The 19,705-nt window shown below is 38.7% G+C and overlaps 2 protein-coding genes across 3 annotated transcripts; both read left to right on the plus strand.

Moving 5' to 3' along the window:
- Window positions 1–38: 38 nt before the first annotated feature.
- Window positions 39–11,076, plus strand: LOC111611854 (plexin-C1-like). Of its 2 annotated transcripts, XM_023350502.1 has the most exons (16): window positions 39–1,173; window positions 2,167–2,289; window positions 3,031–3,165; window positions 3,254–3,354; window positions 3,429–3,534; window positions 3,620–3,782; window positions 4,251–4,353; window positions 4,797–4,872; window positions 5,015–5,062; window positions 5,194–5,327; window positions 6,943–7,122; window positions 8,482–8,593; window positions 9,103–9,279; window positions 9,361–9,525; window positions 10,214–10,313; window positions 10,483–11,076. In XM_023350502.1, the coding sequence occupies exons 1-16, from the start codon at window positions 175–177 to the stop codon at window positions 10,533–10,535; spliced, it is 2,775 nt and encodes a 924-aa protein (XP_023206270.1). In that variant the 5' UTR covers window positions 39–174; the 3' UTR covers window positions 10,536–11,076. The 2 variants fall into 2 exon arrangements, with proteins under 2 accessions (XP_023206270.1, XP_023206271.1); XM_023350503.1 differs by lacking the exons at window positions 8,482–8,593; window positions 9,361–9,525; window positions 10,214–10,313; window positions 10,483–11,076 and having other exon boundaries at window positions 54–1,173; window positions 9,103–9,253.
- A 1,436-nt stretch (window positions 11,077–12,512) lies between these two features.
- Window positions 12,513–19,580, plus strand: LOC102230929 (sodium-coupled neutral amino acid transporter 2-like). The gene is made up of 15 exons (XM_023350509.1): window positions 12,513–12,599; window positions 12,694–12,756; window positions 12,852–12,956; window positions 13,814–13,887; window positions 13,982–14,074; window positions 14,425–14,500; window positions 15,191–15,273; window positions 15,640–15,698; window positions 15,816–15,956; window positions 16,049–16,128; window positions 16,244–16,344; window positions 18,467–18,591; window positions 18,680–18,824; window positions 18,902–18,999; window positions 19,156–19,580. The coding sequence occupies exons 1-15, from the start codon at window positions 12,520–12,522 to the stop codon at window positions 19,255–19,257; spliced, it is 1,425 nt and encodes a 474-aa protein (XP_023206277.1). The 5' UTR covers window positions 12,513–12,519; the 3' UTR covers window positions 19,258–19,580.
- Window positions 19,581–19,705: the final 125 nt, after the last annotated feature.

Consider the following 19,705-nt stretch of genomic DNA (forward strand, 5'->3'; position numbering starts at 1 on the left):
ATTTATAGGCTATGCAAGAACAACCATGTTTTTTAATTTGTTGTTCTGCTTTGTGGGCTCAGTTCCTCCCACATTTAGCACCTCGAGCTTTAGCTCTCATGTCTGTGGAGACCCACAGATCAGTGTGCTGCAGTGTGTCGGTTTCTCAGTCAGAGCTGCATCCTTTGGTGCAACATGATCCTGCTGCTTGGTCTGCTTTGTGCTGTCTGGGTGGAACCTGCTTGGAGTCACAAGGAAGATGGAAGTTTCAGTTTTGAGGGAAACATTCAGCAGGTCTCAGTGGCCACCAACTCTGTTTACATCGCTACAGAGGAGAAGCTGTACCAGCTGAGCCATGACCTGACTCTGCTGCACAGCCTGACCCAGAGAGGGATCTTAAAGGACGACAATGGGTTGGGTGATGTGGAGTTTCATCGAATCTCAGAAACAGATTTGTTAAATGCAAGGTTTAGTGTCAATATTTTAATTCCATTTGCTAGGAATGATACAGTAGTCAGCTGCGGTGTGACCAACAATTACTGTGGCTATTGTGAGATTCTGGACCTGAAGAACATCTCTAAGCTGGTTTACAGTGAATCCATCCAGGTGGGACCTCAGAGGAGCAGCAGTGGGTCTGTCAGTTTTCTGGTGGATGTGAAGGAGGATTCAGGTCAGACTGAGACTTACATTCTGACAGCGATAAAGAACCCGAGCGACAAGACAGAGTGTAGTGCTGATTTAAAGACAATCAACCTTCAAAACACCGATCATAAACAGCCTGGGGAAATATTTTCCTGGTCTGATCGATCAGGTGTTAAACCTGGGATCCAAACTGAAGCTGATGTAGAGTTTGTGGACGGATTCCAGATCAACTCAACAGTGTATCTGTTCTCCAACGTGGCATCAGGAGGTAAAACCAACAAAGTCCGTCTGATCTGGCTTCAGGCTGAAACCAGTAAAGCTCAGACTCTGGAGTCTCTTCATGGAGCGACTCTCAGTTCCTCTGGAGGCAGCAGACTGCTGGCCTCCTCGGTCGTCCCAGGTGGACAGCAGGTCCTGTGGAGTGGAGTGTTCAGTGTGGACGGAGGAGAAAGCAACACTGAGCTGCTGCTGTTTGACGTCAGTCCTGATCTCAGCAGGGAGAAGAATAAAGATCCAGACTTTTTTTACACATCAAAAAGTACAAAGCCTTGGGTAAGTTACTGTGAATGTAAATATAAAGGAAATAAGTTTAGTCATTTTATGTTCAGTTGAATATGTTATCTTGGACATTCTATTAAATTTCCCTTTGTGACAAATACATTATTGAATTGGTAAAATGTAACAAGAATGTTAGATGTCCAATCTAAAAGCATTCTGCATTAAAATTTCCATTTGATTAGCTTAGAAGCCGTGAGATCAAAGGTTTCTTGCTGTGGTTCTGATGTCTCAAAGGTTGGCATTTATTAGTCACAAAGTTTCTTTTTGTCCAATTATGTTTAATAATATTCTAGTATTTTTACCAGATTAGCAAAGACACATTTCCTTTGTTAGTAACTTGCAATGAAACTTCACATTTATTATTTAATGTATAGGAATAAACACCAGTTGAGCTCGAAGATAATTGAGTCCTTTGTGACATTTCATTGCCAGAGACACATGGTAAAGCTCTTATCTGCTATAAAATTACATTATAATAATTTTTGTTTCACTGTTGATCATGTTGTCTAAAAGGCATGAGATGAATGCAGTTCATTTTACTATATTACTCCATGAAATGGACATCAATAAAGTGAGGACATTTTTCTCTTTGTTCACCAGAAAAGCTCCTGGTGGCATTTTAGCTTTTCTTATCCCTACACATCGATTCTGAGCAATAACAGTGCTTTTTTTTTTCTAACTGCATTTGAGCTTTCTGTGGACAGTATTCATTACGGCAACAAAGTTTTTCATAATTGAACTGTTTTTTTTACAATGGTTTCTGTTGTCTTTATAAAAAAGTATGTTCACTCAAATACTCCTGTGGCCTCAACCTGAACCATTAAAAACTACATCATCTAACACATGACCGTATGATCATTGATACTCTGCAGGATCATCGGCTATTCACCCTTCAATAAATCAGTTTTTTTAGACCAAATGTTTTCAACTCTTCTCTGTAGGAAGATTTCATAGACTTTAGAGTTAATCACTGTTTCTGTTTCTCAGTCAAAGACTCTAAAACCAAAGGTTGTTCTTCTGAAACACGATGACATGACCTCTGTGTTGGCGACGAAGCAGAAGGCCTGGATGGTGTTCTTCATTGGAACAGCAGACGGATTGCTTATGAAGGTGTGTAGAAAAATACTGAATGCTGCCGTACTGCTGGAGACGGGAGGATTTGTTTCAGTGGAAATGAGTTTCTGCTTTTAAAATGAGTATGTTGTGATTCTCTTTCCCCACCTACTAAAAAAATCTAACTCTACACACAACAGCCTGACTAAAAAGGCTTTGGAGTTTGGACAAACCAAGCAGAAGTTGTTGCTAAACTCAACTTGAGAGATGGGCCAACAGAGTAGAGAATCGTCTCATTGGCATAAAGGTGAATAATATGAATCAACAACAGAAATGAAATTCAAACTGAAAGACTCTTCAGCCTCACCTGCATCATCCAATCGCATTGGCTGTGGCCATCTACCACAGCCAATCAGCAATGGATGACACGTCGTCATAGCCAATCATCGAACAAGCCTCCATTTATATGGACCTACATCCATGGCTCCATCTGCTCACCAGCCAAACTCAAATCTCAAATCCTGATCACAAGCTTATCTAAATTCACAGCACCCACGTATTCTGCTGGAGTCAGAGCGCCAAAACCTTAATTCCTTAAATAATTGCAACTAGTCCTGTGTGAGTCTCTCCAGGTTGAATTTGCTACATTAATATAAACGGAGAAAAGGGTGTTATTAAGTATTGATCCATGTGGTACACCATTGTCTATGGAAACTATTTTTGCTGAAATATAACTTTGACAAGTTCAGTGCATATTTTTCCCATAAATACTGTAACTATGATCTATATTGTGGTCAGCTTGCTGTAGACAGGAACTTTAAGCCCACCTGTCCAGAGATTCTCTACAGAGAGAGTGAAAAACGCAAAGTGTTTCCCAAAATCCATCTGGATCAAGTGGATCAGAACCATGTGTATTTGCAGCTCAAAAACAAAGTTAGTGTTTTATTTATTTTTTCTCATTTATTTTTCATGAAACGCGCCCGTACTGCGTTTTCGGATGTTAAGTGTGTTTTTGTTCCAGATTGAGCGTGTTCCAGTGTCGAGGTGTAGCACTCACAGAAATGTGAGGGCTTGTCTGTCGGCACAGGATCCCCTCTGTGTGTGGTGTGTCTCTGAAGACAGGTCAGGAGCTTCTCTTGCTGCTGAATCCTTCACACACTTCTGAACTTTCTAACACTTCATTTGAACTTTTCCAGCTGTACATTTGAGGACCACTGCACAGATTCAGAGTGGTTGTCCATCCCTGATGAGGCTCAACAGGAAGTGATTTCCCACCGAGTTGTGAAGGTTTCCAGTGGAATGGTTTGTTTCTAACACTGACTGAATTCAGTTACATTTCAGTTTTCTTTTAGATGATGTTATTCTTCTGTATTCCTGTCTTTCTCAGGTCAAAGTATTGATCCAGACCCACCTGACTGTGCAGCACAAGGTTCAGTCTAACTTCACCTGTGAATTCTCCTCAAATTCTAGTCAGATTTGTAGGAAACAGGGGCTTTCAGCACAGTTTCCTCAATGCACATGCATCCTTATCGACACTCTGCTTACTGATGGTAATCAGCTTTTGTTAAATGATCAAAGTAATGTAATAACCTGATCATTTAGAATATATAAAGGTCAATTCTTTCTAGTAAAGTAAAAACTAAAGACAGAAACAATGTGATAATCTGTAAAATAACATTTTCTGTTTCTGTCTTTGTAAATGTAATATGGCAGAAAACAGGTTTGAAGTTTGAAAAGTCATCCTCTGTTTTTCAGTTCTATGACAGGACATTTTAACAGTTTGAAAGTTTCAGATTTATGTTTTTTCCTGTTTCAGTAAATGATCATATCTTAATGTGTTCTCTGCAACTTTAAAGGTTCCTTTGTCTCAAGAAAACAGATTCAAAATGGTTGCCATTTTCAACACAGTATTTCAATTACGCTACCCAAGTTTATATATTCTTTGCTAACAAAAAAAAAAAAAAAAGTGAATTATTGCTTTCTTAAAGGAAGTTTTGTAAAACTGTCGTAATTCACAGTTCTGGATGTCACCATAAAGATCGGCATTGGGAAAACTGAGCTGACAGAGCAAAGAAAACTAATCAACTGTTCAAGTATTCATGGACAACCAAGTTCTCCTCTGTAAGTTCATTTATATACTCAAAAAACTAAACTTGTGGGTTTGGGTTGTTTTGTTGTTGTTGCTTTTAAATAATGACAAGAAGGCTGTTGGTGCAAGTCTCATCTCAAATGAGACGTTTGCTTGTCTTCTCCTTGCATCAGCAGGTTTTCCCTGAGTTTTCCACTGTCCTCCAGCAGTGGACAGTGGATGTTGGGTTTGTTGGCGACTTTAAATTCGGCCTGAGAAAGAGAATGTTTGGTCGAATGTCTGTGTTTGGTTGGAGGCCGTTAGGATGTGGGTGGGATGTTCATGTTTTGAATGATGCACCTGTAGCTCATCCAGTGTTTCCTCAGGGAGAATGTCTCTGCTCTTGCATTTAACATAATCTGTTTCAACAAGTTTGTGGTGTTAATGTTTTCCAAAAGCTGAGCTGAAAGCCAGTTTAATTTGTTTTTCTCTTCAGGTGCCGACAGTGCATCAGCTCTGGGTGCCAATGGATGGAGAACAGCTGTTCCTGGGCCAGTGAACTTACTCACAATGTAAAAACCAACCTGCATTTCTCTAATATAGATTTCTTAATGTTATTGCTTACTGTCATGACCATCATATTAAGTCTTATGCAAATCAGTAGTAACCTGTCCAGAACAACATTGTTTAGTTATTTCAAAATCTTCTGTGCAGACCCAGAAGGATGTTTGCCTGGAGATGGAAGCTGGGAGGAAAATTTCTGTGAGTCTGAATTAGTATTAATGCACATTTTTCTTAACACTCATCCTAAACCAGGTTTCTCAATCTAATTCAGTAATGTCATCAAATAAGCATAACGGATGAATGCTAAATATCTTTTGTTTCCCTGTCAGTTACCAGATGTCATCTCCGTTACGCCTAGTGTTGTGTCTGTATATGGGAAAAACCACGCTTTGCTGTCGGGTCAGAACCTGAGCGACGTGATCGGAGTGAGAATCTCGACGCACATGGACTGTAGTCCTCAGGAGTGAGTCACTCAACGGAAAACTACGGCCAGTCGGAATGTATCTTATGTAAACTGATGGAGGAAATAATTTGCCAGAAGAACATTTGTTTGCACAGCCAGTCTAGTGACCTTAACCTTAACATAGTTGGCGCTCCTGATCCAGCAGTGAACTGGTGAGATGAGGGGTACACAAGTCACAGACCCATAACCAAACAGTAGTTCAGAAATATTTATGTTTTGCCTAGTATTGATTACTTAGATAAACGTTTTTCCGACCCTCCTACGTTGTTATACTGAAAACATTTGCAAACAGATACAGAACATACATAGTGCACTTTTTCTACAAGCACAAGAGCCCAAAGAGTTTCAAACCAAACATCACTCTCAGGCACATAAAACAACTCATCTGTGCAAGTGGCCTGAAAGCTGTGAAACAGAAGCTTAAGTGTCAAGAATGAAAAGCCAACACTAAACAGAGGAGAGGCTTCATATAAGAGTGAACAGGAAGTTTTGACACTCAGCAAGCATGAACGTTTTGAAGGTTTTCAATCAGCAAGCGTCATGCATGTGACCCTATAGAAACCGTCTGGCCACCACATAAACACTTATACACCACAGATGCACTCTGATCCACTTCATTGGCAGCAACTTTTAATTTGCTGCCAACCTTCTATGCACAAATAAAAACATTTTGCTGAAAACTTTGACAGCAACTCTAATTTTTATTGATTTAGATCAATCAAAACGATAGAATCCCCCAAAATTTGCTATGCTTGGTATTCCAACCTTCTTTTTCTTAAACCCTCCTAAATCTACAACATCATCTGTGCCGCCACCATTTATAGTCAGTTTGATCATTTACCATTTATATAAATGAAATGTGCAAAGTTTTCTGTCGGCACATTCTGTTTCTCAAGTTCAGTCAAAATTCAAATGTCTAACATAAAAAAGGAATATATTGACAATTAACAAATGGACAGAAAGATATTTATGTAAATGGAAAGAAATGACTAAAACAGCTGAGGTGGCAAACTAAAAATACAACTTGCTTTAGCTTTGGTTTGAGAAACTCTCCAGTCGGCTCATTCACATTCACCACAATAACTGCACCCATTTCCTTATGATGCTGTTCCTTGACAACCACCAAAAAGACAATCTATGTTTAAAATCCTACGCAGTAGGCACTTCTAACATTTACTACATGCCAAGTAAATGGGATGTTTTTTTACATCTGACTGGAATGTGGAGCTTCCAGTCCTGCTTCCAGAACTTACAGCTCATCGTTCTTATAACTACCTCACAAGGTGGATCAGACGTTTCACGTCAATGGGTCGATTTCAACCCTCACGCCATAATTGCAAGGTGTAAAAAAAATATGCATAAATTATGGGCAGAAAGGATGACCTGAAACGGTGGAACGAGAAAACCTATTTTCTTACAGAGGAAGGCTTTCCTACAGATTCTGAATAGAAAAATATAAGCAAATTGAAGGCTACAGCTGCTGTCGTAAATTTCCTTAAAAATGTGAACAAATAGGAAGTTTCTCTGTCAGCCTTTCAGTGTTCTTATATCTTCTTGTTTCAGTTTAACTCTTACTATCTTGCTTTCTGTGTGTTTTCCTAATTTTTCTGAACAGATCTCCTGTGTGGAACAACACTGGTGTCAGTTTGACCTTTCACATCCCCACCACTGAAACTAGAAGAGTGGTCAAAATGTGTGTTCTTCTGCCTGATGGTAGTTGCCACGGAAACACTGTAATCTTCTATCAGTCGTCCCCAGTCTGCACTGACATAGTACCTCGGAGCAGCTGGAGGAGGTATTTGAGCATTCCTGCAAAAGTTTCCATCAGCTACAGATGGAAACCCTTAATTGTCTAATTAATTAATTGTCTAATTAAGGGTACTCTAGTGTAAAGTGCTTTGAGTAGTCACTGTTACTAGAAAATGCTACAGAGTCAGTCCATTTATGACCACAGAGTATCCAACATCTGTATGTACGTCTGGCAGGACGATGCACCACATCACAAAGCTCAGATCATCTCCAACTGGTTTAAAAAAACAAGACCATGAGTTCACTGTACGTCCCCAGACTTCAGATTTTTTTATCAAAAGCACTTTTGGGATGTGGAATGATTGACTATCTTGGATGTCTTGTTGACAATTCTACAGTAACTGAGTTGTGCTGTCATGTGGATATGAACCAGAGTCTCTGAGAGGTTTCCAACACCTTGTTGAGTTCATGCCACAAAGACTCAAGGCAAACATCCCTGCATCAATTTGAAGGCAAATTTTGTCCAAGCAGATACTAGAACGATATAACTATTAGTGGTCAGAGATTGAATATGGGATTATAATTGATATAGTAAGTCATTTCACAGCTTGTAGTTAATTTTTGGCAGCACCTTGCTAATTGACGTGCTTAACTTGATTAGTTTTTCAACAACTTTGCAAATTGCGTCAGTCACAAGTAGAGAGTGTGAAGGAGTCACTTCCTCAAAGAAATTTCTCACTACAAGACTCGTACATGTAGCTACAGAAACTTAAACAATTACATTTCCTTAGATCAGAAGATATTTGAAAGCACTTTCAAGAGACATGAAGGTTTTTTGATTCAGTTATATTCCTTGCTATGCTCATTTTTACCACTAAGCAACTAGAAAAGAATGATCATTCCAATTTTCAAAAATTAAAGTTACTGGGTTTTTTTGTTGTTGTTGTTTTACAAAGCTGGTCATCCTAGTACAGCAATTATCTGTTGTTCTAAAGCTACAACTTGCCCATAAAAGACTCCTATAAATATAAGTGAATTAGGTATTTTTAGTAACTTATCTGTCTATGTTCCCAACAATGAATCTCACTCTGGAGTCGTTTGTACTCACAATGTTTGGAACAGAATTTTAATCCTCCAGTGCTACAGTATGTTTTTTGTTTGATTTTTGCCACAGAGCAGTAGAATATGGTTTGTGATGCTTAATGTTTAATTTGCCTTTGAACACTCTGAAGCACGTCTATGTTTATTCAGTTGGCTGTTTGTAAGCACATAGCATTTCCTATGAGCACCTGAATACAGTGGGACTTAACATTTTATGAGAAAGTGTTAGTAGAACGATGAGTAAAGAAAACCTTCTCTGTATATCAAACGTCCTCTAATCTGACTGCCACTACATGCCCTGCAGTGGGAAGAGGAAGGTCAAACTCATTGGGACACACCTGGAGTTTGTGGATGGGCTGATGCAGAGCCACGCCCAGCATCAAGTGTTGCTTCCCAGGAACAGCAGCAGTCAGGAGGTAGTTCTGCAAACTGTCTGTGGTGAATATATTTTTAAAGGCACCATTTTGAATCCAAGATCAAATTACAAATGATATAAAACAACTGCTGTAATAAAAAACAGAAGGGAAAATAAACAGCATTCGCAAATGAGGTGAATGCTGCTACTACTGAAGTGGAGGTGAAGAATGATTAAAACTTAGTTACAAATGGTCAGAGGTGAATGGGTGAAAATGTTTTGGGGCTATAGAATTGAGTATCCTGTGCATAACAGTAAAAGTATTGTCTTTCTGGAATAAGAAATACATATTCACATATCTGTTTATGTTGAACGGTTAAATAATGAATATAAGGGGCCTTAACACTGAGCCTTGGGGCACACCAGAAGAGATTTTAAATTTACTTGAAGGATGGGAGGATGAACGGTTTGTGGCTGAAAAGATACAACGTTACATGACATGTTGTCTGACTATTGTAAATGTTTTAACATAAAATCTCTTTGACCGAACAATTTTAAAATAATTTGCAGACTCTCACCTATGATACGCCTACAGCAGAAAGCAGTCAGATTTGCTGCAGCACCGTTTTTATGAAAGTAGCCAATCAAACAGTGGCCTGTTTGGTCAAACTAACGTACTATCCTGATCCGGAGTTTACCGGCTTCACTACAGAGAGGCTGAGAAATGATGCCCGTGTTGTTATTCACGTAAGTATTTTTTTTAAAAATATGACCCAACAAGTGACTTGTGTTTCTCAAAGGTTACAGTTTGTTTCTGTTTCATTTCAGAAAAGTTCAGATAAACTGGAGATGACAGCAGCAGAGTTGTTGGTGTGGGGCATTGAGGGTGAAAAACAACATCCCTGTGTCAAAGTTAAAGAAAACCATAACAAGACAGACTCCTTTATCTGTGACATCCAAGGAGTTAACAATACTAACTTCAGGGCTATAAAGGTAAGTTATTTTTAGTATTTGGTTGTAATTTAACAGTTTAGTTGCACTTTGTTGGTGTGGTTGTGTGTTTTATGCTTGTTCAGTTATTTTTTGGGATTATGATTTTCTGTTGCTCACCCTGCTGGGCTGACCGGGTTTGAACAGAGGAGCAAAGACTGAAAGACGGGGAGGATACAAGCAACTCCCAAACATTCTCTCTGAAAAATCCCAGCTGATTTGACAAATGCCTAAAAGATCTATAACAGCCAGATGTTTAAGTGCATAAAGCCAACAGTTCTGCTAATATAACCACCGAGGAATCAATAGCTGCCATTTTAAAATCCAATACCACTTTTACACATACATAAACTTGTAAATTGGGAAATTTTGAAATTAATCTCTGTAATAGATTGTTTTTGATAATTTTGACTAAATCTTTAAAGTGCAGCTTACAACAAGGGTTAAAGCAAGAGAGTTAATCAGTGAATTCAAAACATACTAGATGCAGACTTTTACCACATAATAGAAAAAAAAAACTTTTTTATTCTTTTCTTGCAAGAATGTTCTTACTGGTTTGAACCAAACAAATGTGTCTTACAATAAACTACACAAATATGTCATGTATTCTCATCTTTTCATAGTTACTGTCTGAAGTTTACCTCAATATATCAACAAAAATGTTCCAATGCTGTTTTAAATTTGACTCCAGATTAAATATGGTGGCACAACTGTGTGGATGCAGACTCTGACTTCATTACATGTGGGCCTTCTGATTCTACATTTTCTTCTCAAATGCTCTATTCTTACTGGTAAGTTTTCTATGAGCTATACCAGAATATATTTTTCTATTTACAGTTTTTTTTTCAATGTAAATTTCATAAATCAAATAGTCAGAGTGGGGTAAAGACCAAGATGCTTTTGTCTTTATCCCAAAGACAAAAGTTTTATGGTTCCAATAAAAACCTGATTTTCTTTCAGTGCTGGTGGTTTTCTGTCAGTGGCAAAAGAGACAAGAAAGTTCTGATTACTGATCGTTTCTCAGCCAGAGGATCACTGAGAACAAGTACAGCCCAAGGATTCTAAACGTGTACATCGTGATCTTTGCTTTGTGTTTACATTTTTAAACGTTGCAGTATTTTCTAACATCCTTCTGTGTCATCCAAATGTATCCACCCTGAACCATAAGTGAACTAAATGGCTGAACACCTAGGAGCTGTTGAATTGCCTTAAGAAAAGTCACTGAAAGCACTCGCTATGAAAATACAGACAACCTCCAGAAAGTTATATATTATCATGTGTGTTACCATGACAACTGACACAACTATACATTACTGTCAACACATGACCACTGTCCCTTTTAGTCAGCGTGTTGATTTCGATGAGTGGATGGACCAGAACCTCCTCTGCAGTGACGGCATCTGCTGAACTGAAGCAGCGACTCTGAATGTAATTTTTTTTTCCAAGTGAAAGTGCAAGAAATGTGAATATGTACATTTGCACATCTGCAATGTATAGTTACATTATATACTTGGTGAAGTGTTTTTCCTTTTTTTTTTGTAAGGTTGACAGCATTTTGTCATGACCTAAATAAAAAAAATGATTTAACAAATTTCAAACTGGTTTTACTGAACTACATCAACTTCTACAACATTTAAGCTCCCTTTTGAATCAATGCAGTATTTTTTAATTGAATTGAATTACAACAATACTATTGCAATAATATGAAGTCAAGGGAACAGGAAGAGGATTAATGAGTCGTCTGGGACCAGATTCAAAATAGGAATCTTGCAACAGAGAATGCTTGATTTGTCAGAAAGGCAACACTATCATCGTGGGTTAGACTAAAATGTAGACAAGAATCGGGAAGGTAAAATGATTAAATAAAATTTGAATTAAAAAATGGAAAGAAAAAAAAACAGGGAGCCAGGAAATGACAGACTGGGTGACATGGAGCAAAATAAAGGAACTAGTGAGAACTGAGTGAAAGAGAGCAGGATAAAACATGGAAGCTCGGCTACTAGACAACGGACCGCACTAATTTAAAAAATGGGAGCAGCTGTGAGGGGAGAGCAGAAGGCAGACTAAGGGAGAGAAAGAGAGCGAGAGAGAGAATTATCTTTATGAATAAATAAATAACAACTCAGAGTCTGATGAAAGTAAAGACAGAAGCCAAAGCTGACCACAAAAAAACCCAGAAAGGGTACGACGACTGTACGAATGTATTTTTTGTTTTGTTCCATATTTTAAATCAGTTTAGTCGGTGGTCTCATTAATTGAGGCTTTTTGGTTGTTTGACTGTTTCCAGTAGTGACAACACATGAAGCCCCGCCCTCTGACCCCCTTCTCCCCGGCCCTGGATGTCAGCTGATGTCAAACTTTCCCAGTAGCCAGTGAATAACAGAGATCTGAGAGGTGTTGGTTATTCATTGCACAGTTAAATTCGAATCCTTTCCCAGTCAGATCGCAGGACTTTAAACCCTCTTCTTCTTCTTTCACTTCCTATTTTTAAAGAAGTTGTTTCTCGTGGGAAAGCTGTGAGCAGCTTCTTGTTTTTCCATCAGCAGGAAACATTTTAAGGACTTCTTTAAAGGTAAGAAGACTATTTTAGCTCGACGGCATGTTTTTGTTGATCATGTGCACCATGTGCAAACTGTGCCCTGTTTTAATCAACACTGACATGTTCTGAAGAATTATATAATGATAATATTGCAAATATATAACCTCAGGTGACCCCATTCATTTCAAAAACCAATTCCAGGTGTATGATATGTTTTTAAACAATGTGGCAGAGATATTTGTTTTTACCAAGACCTACATGTGAACAATGCCAAAGTTTAGACCCTATTTGTACCAGGAAGATTTCTTTAGTAAACTGAGACAAAATCTAAAGATCTAAAGTATGCTTTGGCTGTCAAGGCTCTTTACAAAAAACATATATATCCAATTCATGCTTATCACAATGAATTAAAATAAATGTTAGAATTTCCCACCTCAATTTGTCATTTCAGCTCCAACATGACAGACACTCCTCGAAAAGACGACAGCAGCAGGTCCAACAGCGAGGACTCTCCGTCCCCTAACCGTCCTCTCCATGGGTGAGACTAGTATTAAAATGTCCTCACCGACACACACAAGAGCTTTTTAAGTATTCTCTCATTTAAAACACAATTTCCTGTTTTCTTTTGAAAGGCAAAACCCTGATTTAGACGCAGAGAGTCAAACCTTCCTGCCTAAACATAACGCAGGCAAAAAGTATGAAACTAGATATGTGATTTGAAGAAGTTTATTAATTTTTACTGCTGATTTTTTTTTTTTGGTAACTCTATGTCTTCTTCTCCTTGTCACAGTGCCTCCGTCAGCATGTCCGTCTTCAACCTGGGCAACGCCATCATGGGCAGCGGCATCCTAGGTCTGTCCTTCGCCATGGCCAACACCGGCATCGCCCTGTTTGTGTAAGCACTTTTCCATCACCTAAAATCTGAAACCTCATGTTAGTGTAGCCGGTTTTGGGGAAGTGTTGCTTTAAAAGTGTTGTTCCCCGATCTCTGGAAGACTTGCTGTAACTCCGTTCGGTTCACATAGACTTAAATAACAAGCAGTGCCTTGGATTCCCCTTCACTTTGTTACTGTTGAAAGAAGAGAGATGATAAGAGGAAATGATCACAAGAAGCAGGTGTAGCAGTAACACCGCAGCTGTTTGTACCACAGCGGCAGACAGTGGGTGGGTGCTCTGGTCTGGTTTAATTACACCACCTTTTTCATGTTTACTTTTTCTAGGGCTACAAGCCAAATTAGCAGCTAAATGTAGGAATGAAGTCAAGACAAATGTTGAAAGTGAGTAAAATCATGAACTTGAGCAGCCCACAGTCACTCTGTAAACGGGGGTCTCTCTCTTTGGTCTCAATGAGAAACAAAAACCAGTACGCCCGACTCTGTGGAAGCTGACGTTCACACACCAATGGTGCTAAACACCTGCGAACTGCCGGGACACGTCCTCCTTCCTATACTAGTCTTTTTATTAGGAATGATGATCATTTGTTAAACTAAACACTTTTAGTGAAACAAGAGCGAAAAGGAGCTGACAGCAAGAAAGGGTCAAAATAGAGAGAGAGAGTACAGGGAGAAACAGACGACCATTGAACAAATATATACATTTAAGCACAAGCTATCAGCAAAAAATCTTACTGTGCCCATTTAGCTATCATGTAACTTGTAGCATTTATCACCAAGACCCACTTTTTATTTGTTTATTGGCAATAAACACAAGTCATCTTCAGCTGAAGACCTTTTCTCTCTCCTGCATTTACAGGATTCTCCTGGTTGTTGTTGCCGTTTTCTCCTTGTATTCTGTTCACTTGTTGCTAAAGACAGCAAATGAAGCAGGTGAGCAGCAGCTCTGACTTTCTAGCAACTTTTCATGTTGGATCACATTTAAATTTTAGATGTAAAACTCTCTACGTTTCCCCTCTTTTCTCAGGTGCTGTTGTTTACGAGTCACTGGGTCACAAGGCCTTTGGGATCCCAGGAAAACTGGCTGCTTCCTGGTCCATCACCATGCAGAACATTGGAGGTGAAGGACTGACCTTGTGTTCCAGCAACATGATTGTGTTTTATAGCGTTTTAACCAAATCAAGTAACCGTTACCTGCAGTTGCTATATAAAATACTACATATCAGATATGACTTAAAAGACATCCGACGTCATCATTTAATACCTTGAAATTGAGGCTCTGTCTCTTTAAGAAATTCTTTCTCTTTTTGACACACCGCCTTCAGGAAGTCGTCAGAACATGGCTCCTCTATTCAACAGTGTATTTACCAGTGTTGCACTTAGAAGTGGCTTTTTAGCTCCTGAAATATTAAACATCTCTATATGGAAATTTATTTGATGAACTTTTCATCTTTTCTGTGTTTTTATCAGCCATGTCGAGTTACCTCTTCATCATCAAATATGAACTCCCCATTGTCATTCAGTCCTTTACTGGAGCAAATGATGGGTGAGTAACGAAAACAAAGAAATAGCAGAATTGGTTCCCATGGTTGCTGTAAATGTCATCATTTCCTGCTTAATACATTTACAGTTTTAGTTTTGCTGCAATTTTCAGGCACAAAATCAAATTAGTCTATATTGTGACATTTTATAATTGTGCTGCTCACACCGGCAGCATGTTGCTCTGTTACCTATAATCAAAAAAATTTTTCTTTTTAAAAAGTTAATTATTTTTTTATTGTTTTTGGCAGACAAATTAAAATCAGTTTTGGAGAATTATTCTCTAGTTTTGGACAGAACAGATTGTGCAGATAGAACAATTTTTTGCTGATACTTGTTTTTGTTTTTTTGTGGATCGTTTGTTGTGCTGTGTAACCAAAGTTACACAGCACCATCTGAAGGCCTGTGCAAAAAAGACCTTAGGAAGAGCGGGAGAGACGACGATTTGGAATACTGGACCGATTAAAAACAATATTCACAAAAATGTAGGCTTGATTAAAAATACTGTTTAAAATTTAGGTTTAAAAGATACTTTAATCTGACATGTGAGCCTCATCGGAACAAACCCAAAGCTAAAAAGTCGGACAGGCGCAACGGTTCTTGTTTTGAGTGTCCAGATAAAATTAACTATATTTTCTCATCAGATTCTGTCACATATATGATTCTATCAATTTAAAAATGTATTTGCGTGTTTCAGTGAATGGTACATCTATGGAGATTACCTTATAATTCTGGTCTCGATTATTGTTATCCTGCCTCTCTCATTACTCAGGAATTTAAGTAAGGAGTGTGTGCGTGTGCGTTCGTGTGGGTGGGCGTGTGTGTGTGTGTGCGTGTGTGTGTGTGTGTGTGTGTGTGTGTGTGTGGTTGTGAGTGTGAGAACCAGGTTTTTATATCCTTGTGGGGACCTATTTGTGTCTACAATGTGGGGTTGTGAGGACCACTTCACCTTGTGGGGACATTTTCTTGTTCCCCATGAGGAGAAATGCTGTTAGGGTTAGGGTTAGGCTGTAGAAAATGAATGGGAGTCAATGTTAAGTCCCCACAAGATACAAAAACATGACTGTGTGTCACAAAATGTTGTTCCTTATAAAGGTAGAAGCGCTTGCTTTAAAACAGAAATGACTTTCTTTCCTTCTTCCTTAGGTAGTCTTGGTTACACCAGTGGTCTATCTTTGCTCTGCATGGTGTTTTTTCTGATTGTGGTAAGAACTTGGAAACAATCAACCGTTTCATTTATAACCCTATGAATGAAAAGCATTGTTTAGCTTTTTAAATATTAAAAAAGGACCAAAATTATATTTCCTTTTATATTCCTGCAGGTGATCATAAAGAAGTTCCAGATTCCATGCCCTCTGCCTGTTCCTGACTCTGGAAATAAAACCATGCATATGTTCAACAGCGACAACGCCACTACAGATGATGACACTTGCAAGCCTAAATACTTTGTCTACAACTCACAGGTAAATCAATCTATTGCAAATTATACAGCTATGAATATTTAAATAATACTCAAAGAATAACTTCTAACCTTTATATTTTTCCATCTCTCCAGACTGTCTATGCTATACCCATCATCACTTTTGCCTTCGTGTGCCATCCTACTATCCTACCCATGTATGATGAGCTCAAAGAGTAAGTGCTGCTGCATGGATTTAACTCAAAGTTCTATAATGTTTAAACTACACCAATGTTATATTTCTTTAAAGTTTGGTCTGGTGTCTAAATAAAACTCTCCTTCCCTGAACAGCCGGTCACGCCGAAAGATGCAGAATGTGGCCAACGTGTCCTTCCTGGCCATGTTCATCATGTACCTGCTGGCTGCCCTCTTCGGATACCTCACCTTCAACAGTAAGTTGGGCAAGATTTAAAAACTACTTTGTAGTGGGAGCGTGATCTGGAGATGAAATTCAGCCCTTTAGATTGGCTTAAGATTTGCAATGGAACTTTTCCTCAATGCACTTCTATTTCTATACAAGAACAGAATTTCAAACTTTTCTATAGATCCTACTTTACCCCTGTTCGTCTTCAGAGAATGTTCCCCAACCGTTCCAATCTGTGCTGCAAATGTTTGAGGCACAGATTGAGGAACTTTTCTCCATCTATTCTGGTCATGTGATTTATGAAGGACCTTTTGGAGGGACGTACATTTGGTGACTGAAAAGGTTCTGGGTGTTCGCTTTTCTTTGTCTCCTGTGTTCTATCTTCTAAATGTTTCCCCCAATCATTTGGATGCACATTCTAAATCCTTGTTTACAATTCTTCAATTTCTTGCCAAGAAATGTATTTTGTTACAACGGACTTCTCCTTCTGCCCCCACAGTAAATATGTGGCTCACACAGATATCTGTTATCCTTCCTGACCCATGACCTCAATCACATATCAGATACATTTTTGACCCTTGAGTCTTTTCTGCTTGGTCCCTAGGATTTTATTTTATTTTTATTTTTTATTATTATTATTATTTTGTTTTATAGCTCTATTTATTCTTGCCTGCTTTTGTTTCTCCGCTCTTGATGGCTGAGGGGTGACGTGGACTGGAGGAGAGGATTGACACCCTGTTTCTCGTGCATGTGGGGTATTTTGTTGTAGTTTGTTTGTTTGTTTTTATGTGTGTGGCGGCACAGGTTTCTTCTTTGTTCTTTATATTGTAACGAATCTAAAATTAATAAAAATAATATTAAAATATATAAAGAACTACAGTGTAGTAGCTTTAGGTCATTAGCAGCAGTTAGATCCATCAGATGCCATGGCATACAGTAGCTAATAATGACTGACAGCTTGTGAATTCCAGGTTTGGACCCATTTTGCCTTCAAAATTGTCTGACTTTGGAACGCCATGGCAGCAACAAGTTGTCGAAAACATTTTAGTCTGTCTTGGCTTGATGACATCCGATAATTATTTCAGGTTTGTTGGCTAAACTTCAAAGAATTATGAATCATTCAAAATGCAGAAAGATGTCCGTAGTTTATTTCATTCATTTTTTATTTTATTTTTATTTTTTGCTCCACTGGCCGCAACACAGCTGCAGCTAACAAGCACAAAGGCCTGACTGTTCAGCAGTTGTGCTAAGCATTACTTGCTTAATCATATTAACATACTAATATTTTTGATTTGGTTCTAAACAGCTTGTGGAAGTTAAAATGCTAAAGGTTGTGCTAACACATTACGTTGTTTCATTACACCAGTTACAATAAAATTATGGAGAGATGCTAACATGGTGGTTTTATTTTTGGAAAAACAATAGAGCTTGTGTGTGACAATGGAGCAGCTTGATGAGGTAGCATGTGGTTTGGTTAGCCAGCAGCAGAGTCTTGTATCAATTACTTTCCATGGTGAACCATAAAGTACAATAGTTGAGTCTGAAGGTGACGAAGCCACAGATGAGAATTTGATCAGCTGAGAATCAGAGACGAACGGTAACTTTTAGATGACAGGAGGCAATTCTTAGGATGTGGTTGATGTGGTAGAATATGGAGAGATTACTGTCAAAGATGACTCCCAAGGTCGCAGGTGTCAGTGGAGCAAGACAAAGTGGGGTTGTCAGTGGTGAAACTGAAGTTGATGGCAGTTTCGGTGAGGAGTTTGGGACAGACAACCATGATGTCTGGCTTGTCACAGTTGAGTTGGAGAAAGTTTGAGTGCATCAGTGACATCAGGTCAGTGTGGAGTAACCTATCATCGGCATAGCAGTGGAAGTGGAACCCAGGGGCATCATGTACAGGATGGATGATAGAGGGCCAAGCACCAAGCCGAGGGGATGCCTTGTGATTGAAGATAGTTGGAGAAGGTGCAGTTGTTGGTTCTGATGAAGGGTATTGTATTAGGTATGTTTTATCTTTTGTGTTAGCATGTTAATGTTTGATAATTGGATGATACAAAGTTGAAGTTAAATTAAACTTGTCTTAGACATAAGAAGTAAGTAAATGTGTCAGTTTTAACTAAAGTGATCTCTGTCATATTTCTATTCAGTCCACGTGGGACCTGAGCTGCTCCACACCTACTCAAAGTTCTACAAGCACGATATTCTCCTGCTGGTTGTTCGTCTGGCTGTGCTGGCCGCTGTCACACTCACGGTTCCTGTGGTGCTCTTCCCTGTAAGTATTGAGGGTCTACTGTTAATTATCCAGTCAGTCACGAAGACTATAAAGTCCATTGAGCTAATCTTTGTCTGGTTCTGAACAGATTCGTACCTCAGTCGGCCACCTGCTGTTCCCAAAAAAGTACTTCAGCTGGATCCGTCACGTTATTATCACCCTGAGCCTGCTAGCAGGAACCAACATTCTGGTCATCTTTGTCCCCAGCATCAGAGATATTTTTGGCTTCATTGGTAAGTACCGCCACATGTTATGCCAGAGCATTATTGACTATTTTGGGATTAATTTAGCCATTTTTCCTCTTTTCCAGGTGCCTCTGCTGCTGCAATGCTGATCTTCATCCTGCCCTCAGCGCTTTATATCAAACTGGTTAAGAAGGAGTCAATGATATCAGCTCAGAAAATTATGGTAGACATTATTAAACATTTATGTCTCTTATTCTACACATCTGATGCCAAAAACATTTTAAGTTGCAGTAAAAGGAAAGCTTTATGAATGGACCATTGAGGTTATTTACAAACTGAAACTATGAAGTATTAACTGTGAAATGATTTCTTCCACCAGGCTCTGATGTTCCTGATATTAGGATTAGTTGTCATGTTTGTCTGCATGACTCTTATCACCTACGGCTGGATCGTGAACTCTATGAAAGATCAAGGTCACTGAAGCTCCAGCTCTTCTGCTGGTGGAGAAGAACTGAAGTTTATTTTCTTTCAATTTAATTTAAAGTTATTTGTTGCTATACTTTACTAAGATATCGATTATGTCCTAAAAGGCAGCTTCCAGTTAAACGCCTATTTAATATTTCCCCTAAGCTCATGTAAAGTCACAGACTTTTATCAGACTCTTTGTGCTCAATATCATCTGGATATATTTTAATTACAATTTTTTAAATAAATAAACAATTACTGCAACTTTAAATCTAATGGGTTTTTTTATAAAGCACTGCAGCACCGCTGCAGAAAAGCTGGCCCGACTAGATTTTCTAGATTTATGTCATAGTCATCTTTTTTCTTTTACAAAACGCCGTTACCATTTTTGTAAATAAAGTGACGTACTACCTTTGGAACCTCTATTCTCTGTGTTCATCGTGTATAATGTTGGCCTCTATTTT

The sequence above is a fragment of the Xiphophorus maculatus genome, chromosome 17 (assembly GCF_002775205.1).
Source record: "Xiphophorus maculatus strain JP 163 A chromosome 17, X_maculatus-5.0-male, whole genome shotgun sequence".
In the NCBI taxonomy this organism is placed as follows: Eukaryota; Metazoa; Chordata; class Actinopteri; order Cyprinodontiformes; family Poeciliidae; genus Xiphophorus; species Xiphophorus maculatus.

What these genes read in the sequence shown, in the direction of transcription:
- LOC111611854 (XM_023350502.1), top strand. Translation starts at nt 175, where the DNA reads ATGATCCTGCTGCTTGGTCTGCTTTGTGCTGTCTGGGTGGAACCTGCT. An exon ending in ATTTGCAGCTCAAAAACAAA is followed by an intron (nt 3,166 to 3,253) that starts GTTAGTGTTTTA and finishes TTTTTGTTCCAG; the next exon opens with ATTGAGCGTGTTCCAGTGTC. An exon ending in GGAACAGCAGCAGTCAGGAG is followed by an intron (nt 8,594 to 9,102) that starts GTAGTTCTGCAA and finishes AATAATTTGCAG; the next exon opens with ACTCTCACCTATGATACGCC.
- LOC102230929 (XM_023350509.1), top strand. Translation starts at nt 12,520, where the DNA reads ATGACAGACACTCCTCGAAAAGACGACAGCAGCAGGTCCAACAGCGAG. An exon ending in AAACATAACGCAGGCAAAAA is followed by an intron (nt 12,757 to 12,851) that starts GTATGAAACTAG and finishes TCCTTGTCACAG; the next exon opens with TGCCTCCGTCAGCATGTCCG. An exon ending in CTCATTACTCAGGAATTTAA is followed by an intron (nt 15,274 to 15,639) that starts GTAAGGAGTGTG and finishes CTTCTTCCTTAG; the next exon opens with GTAGTCTTGGTTACACCAGT.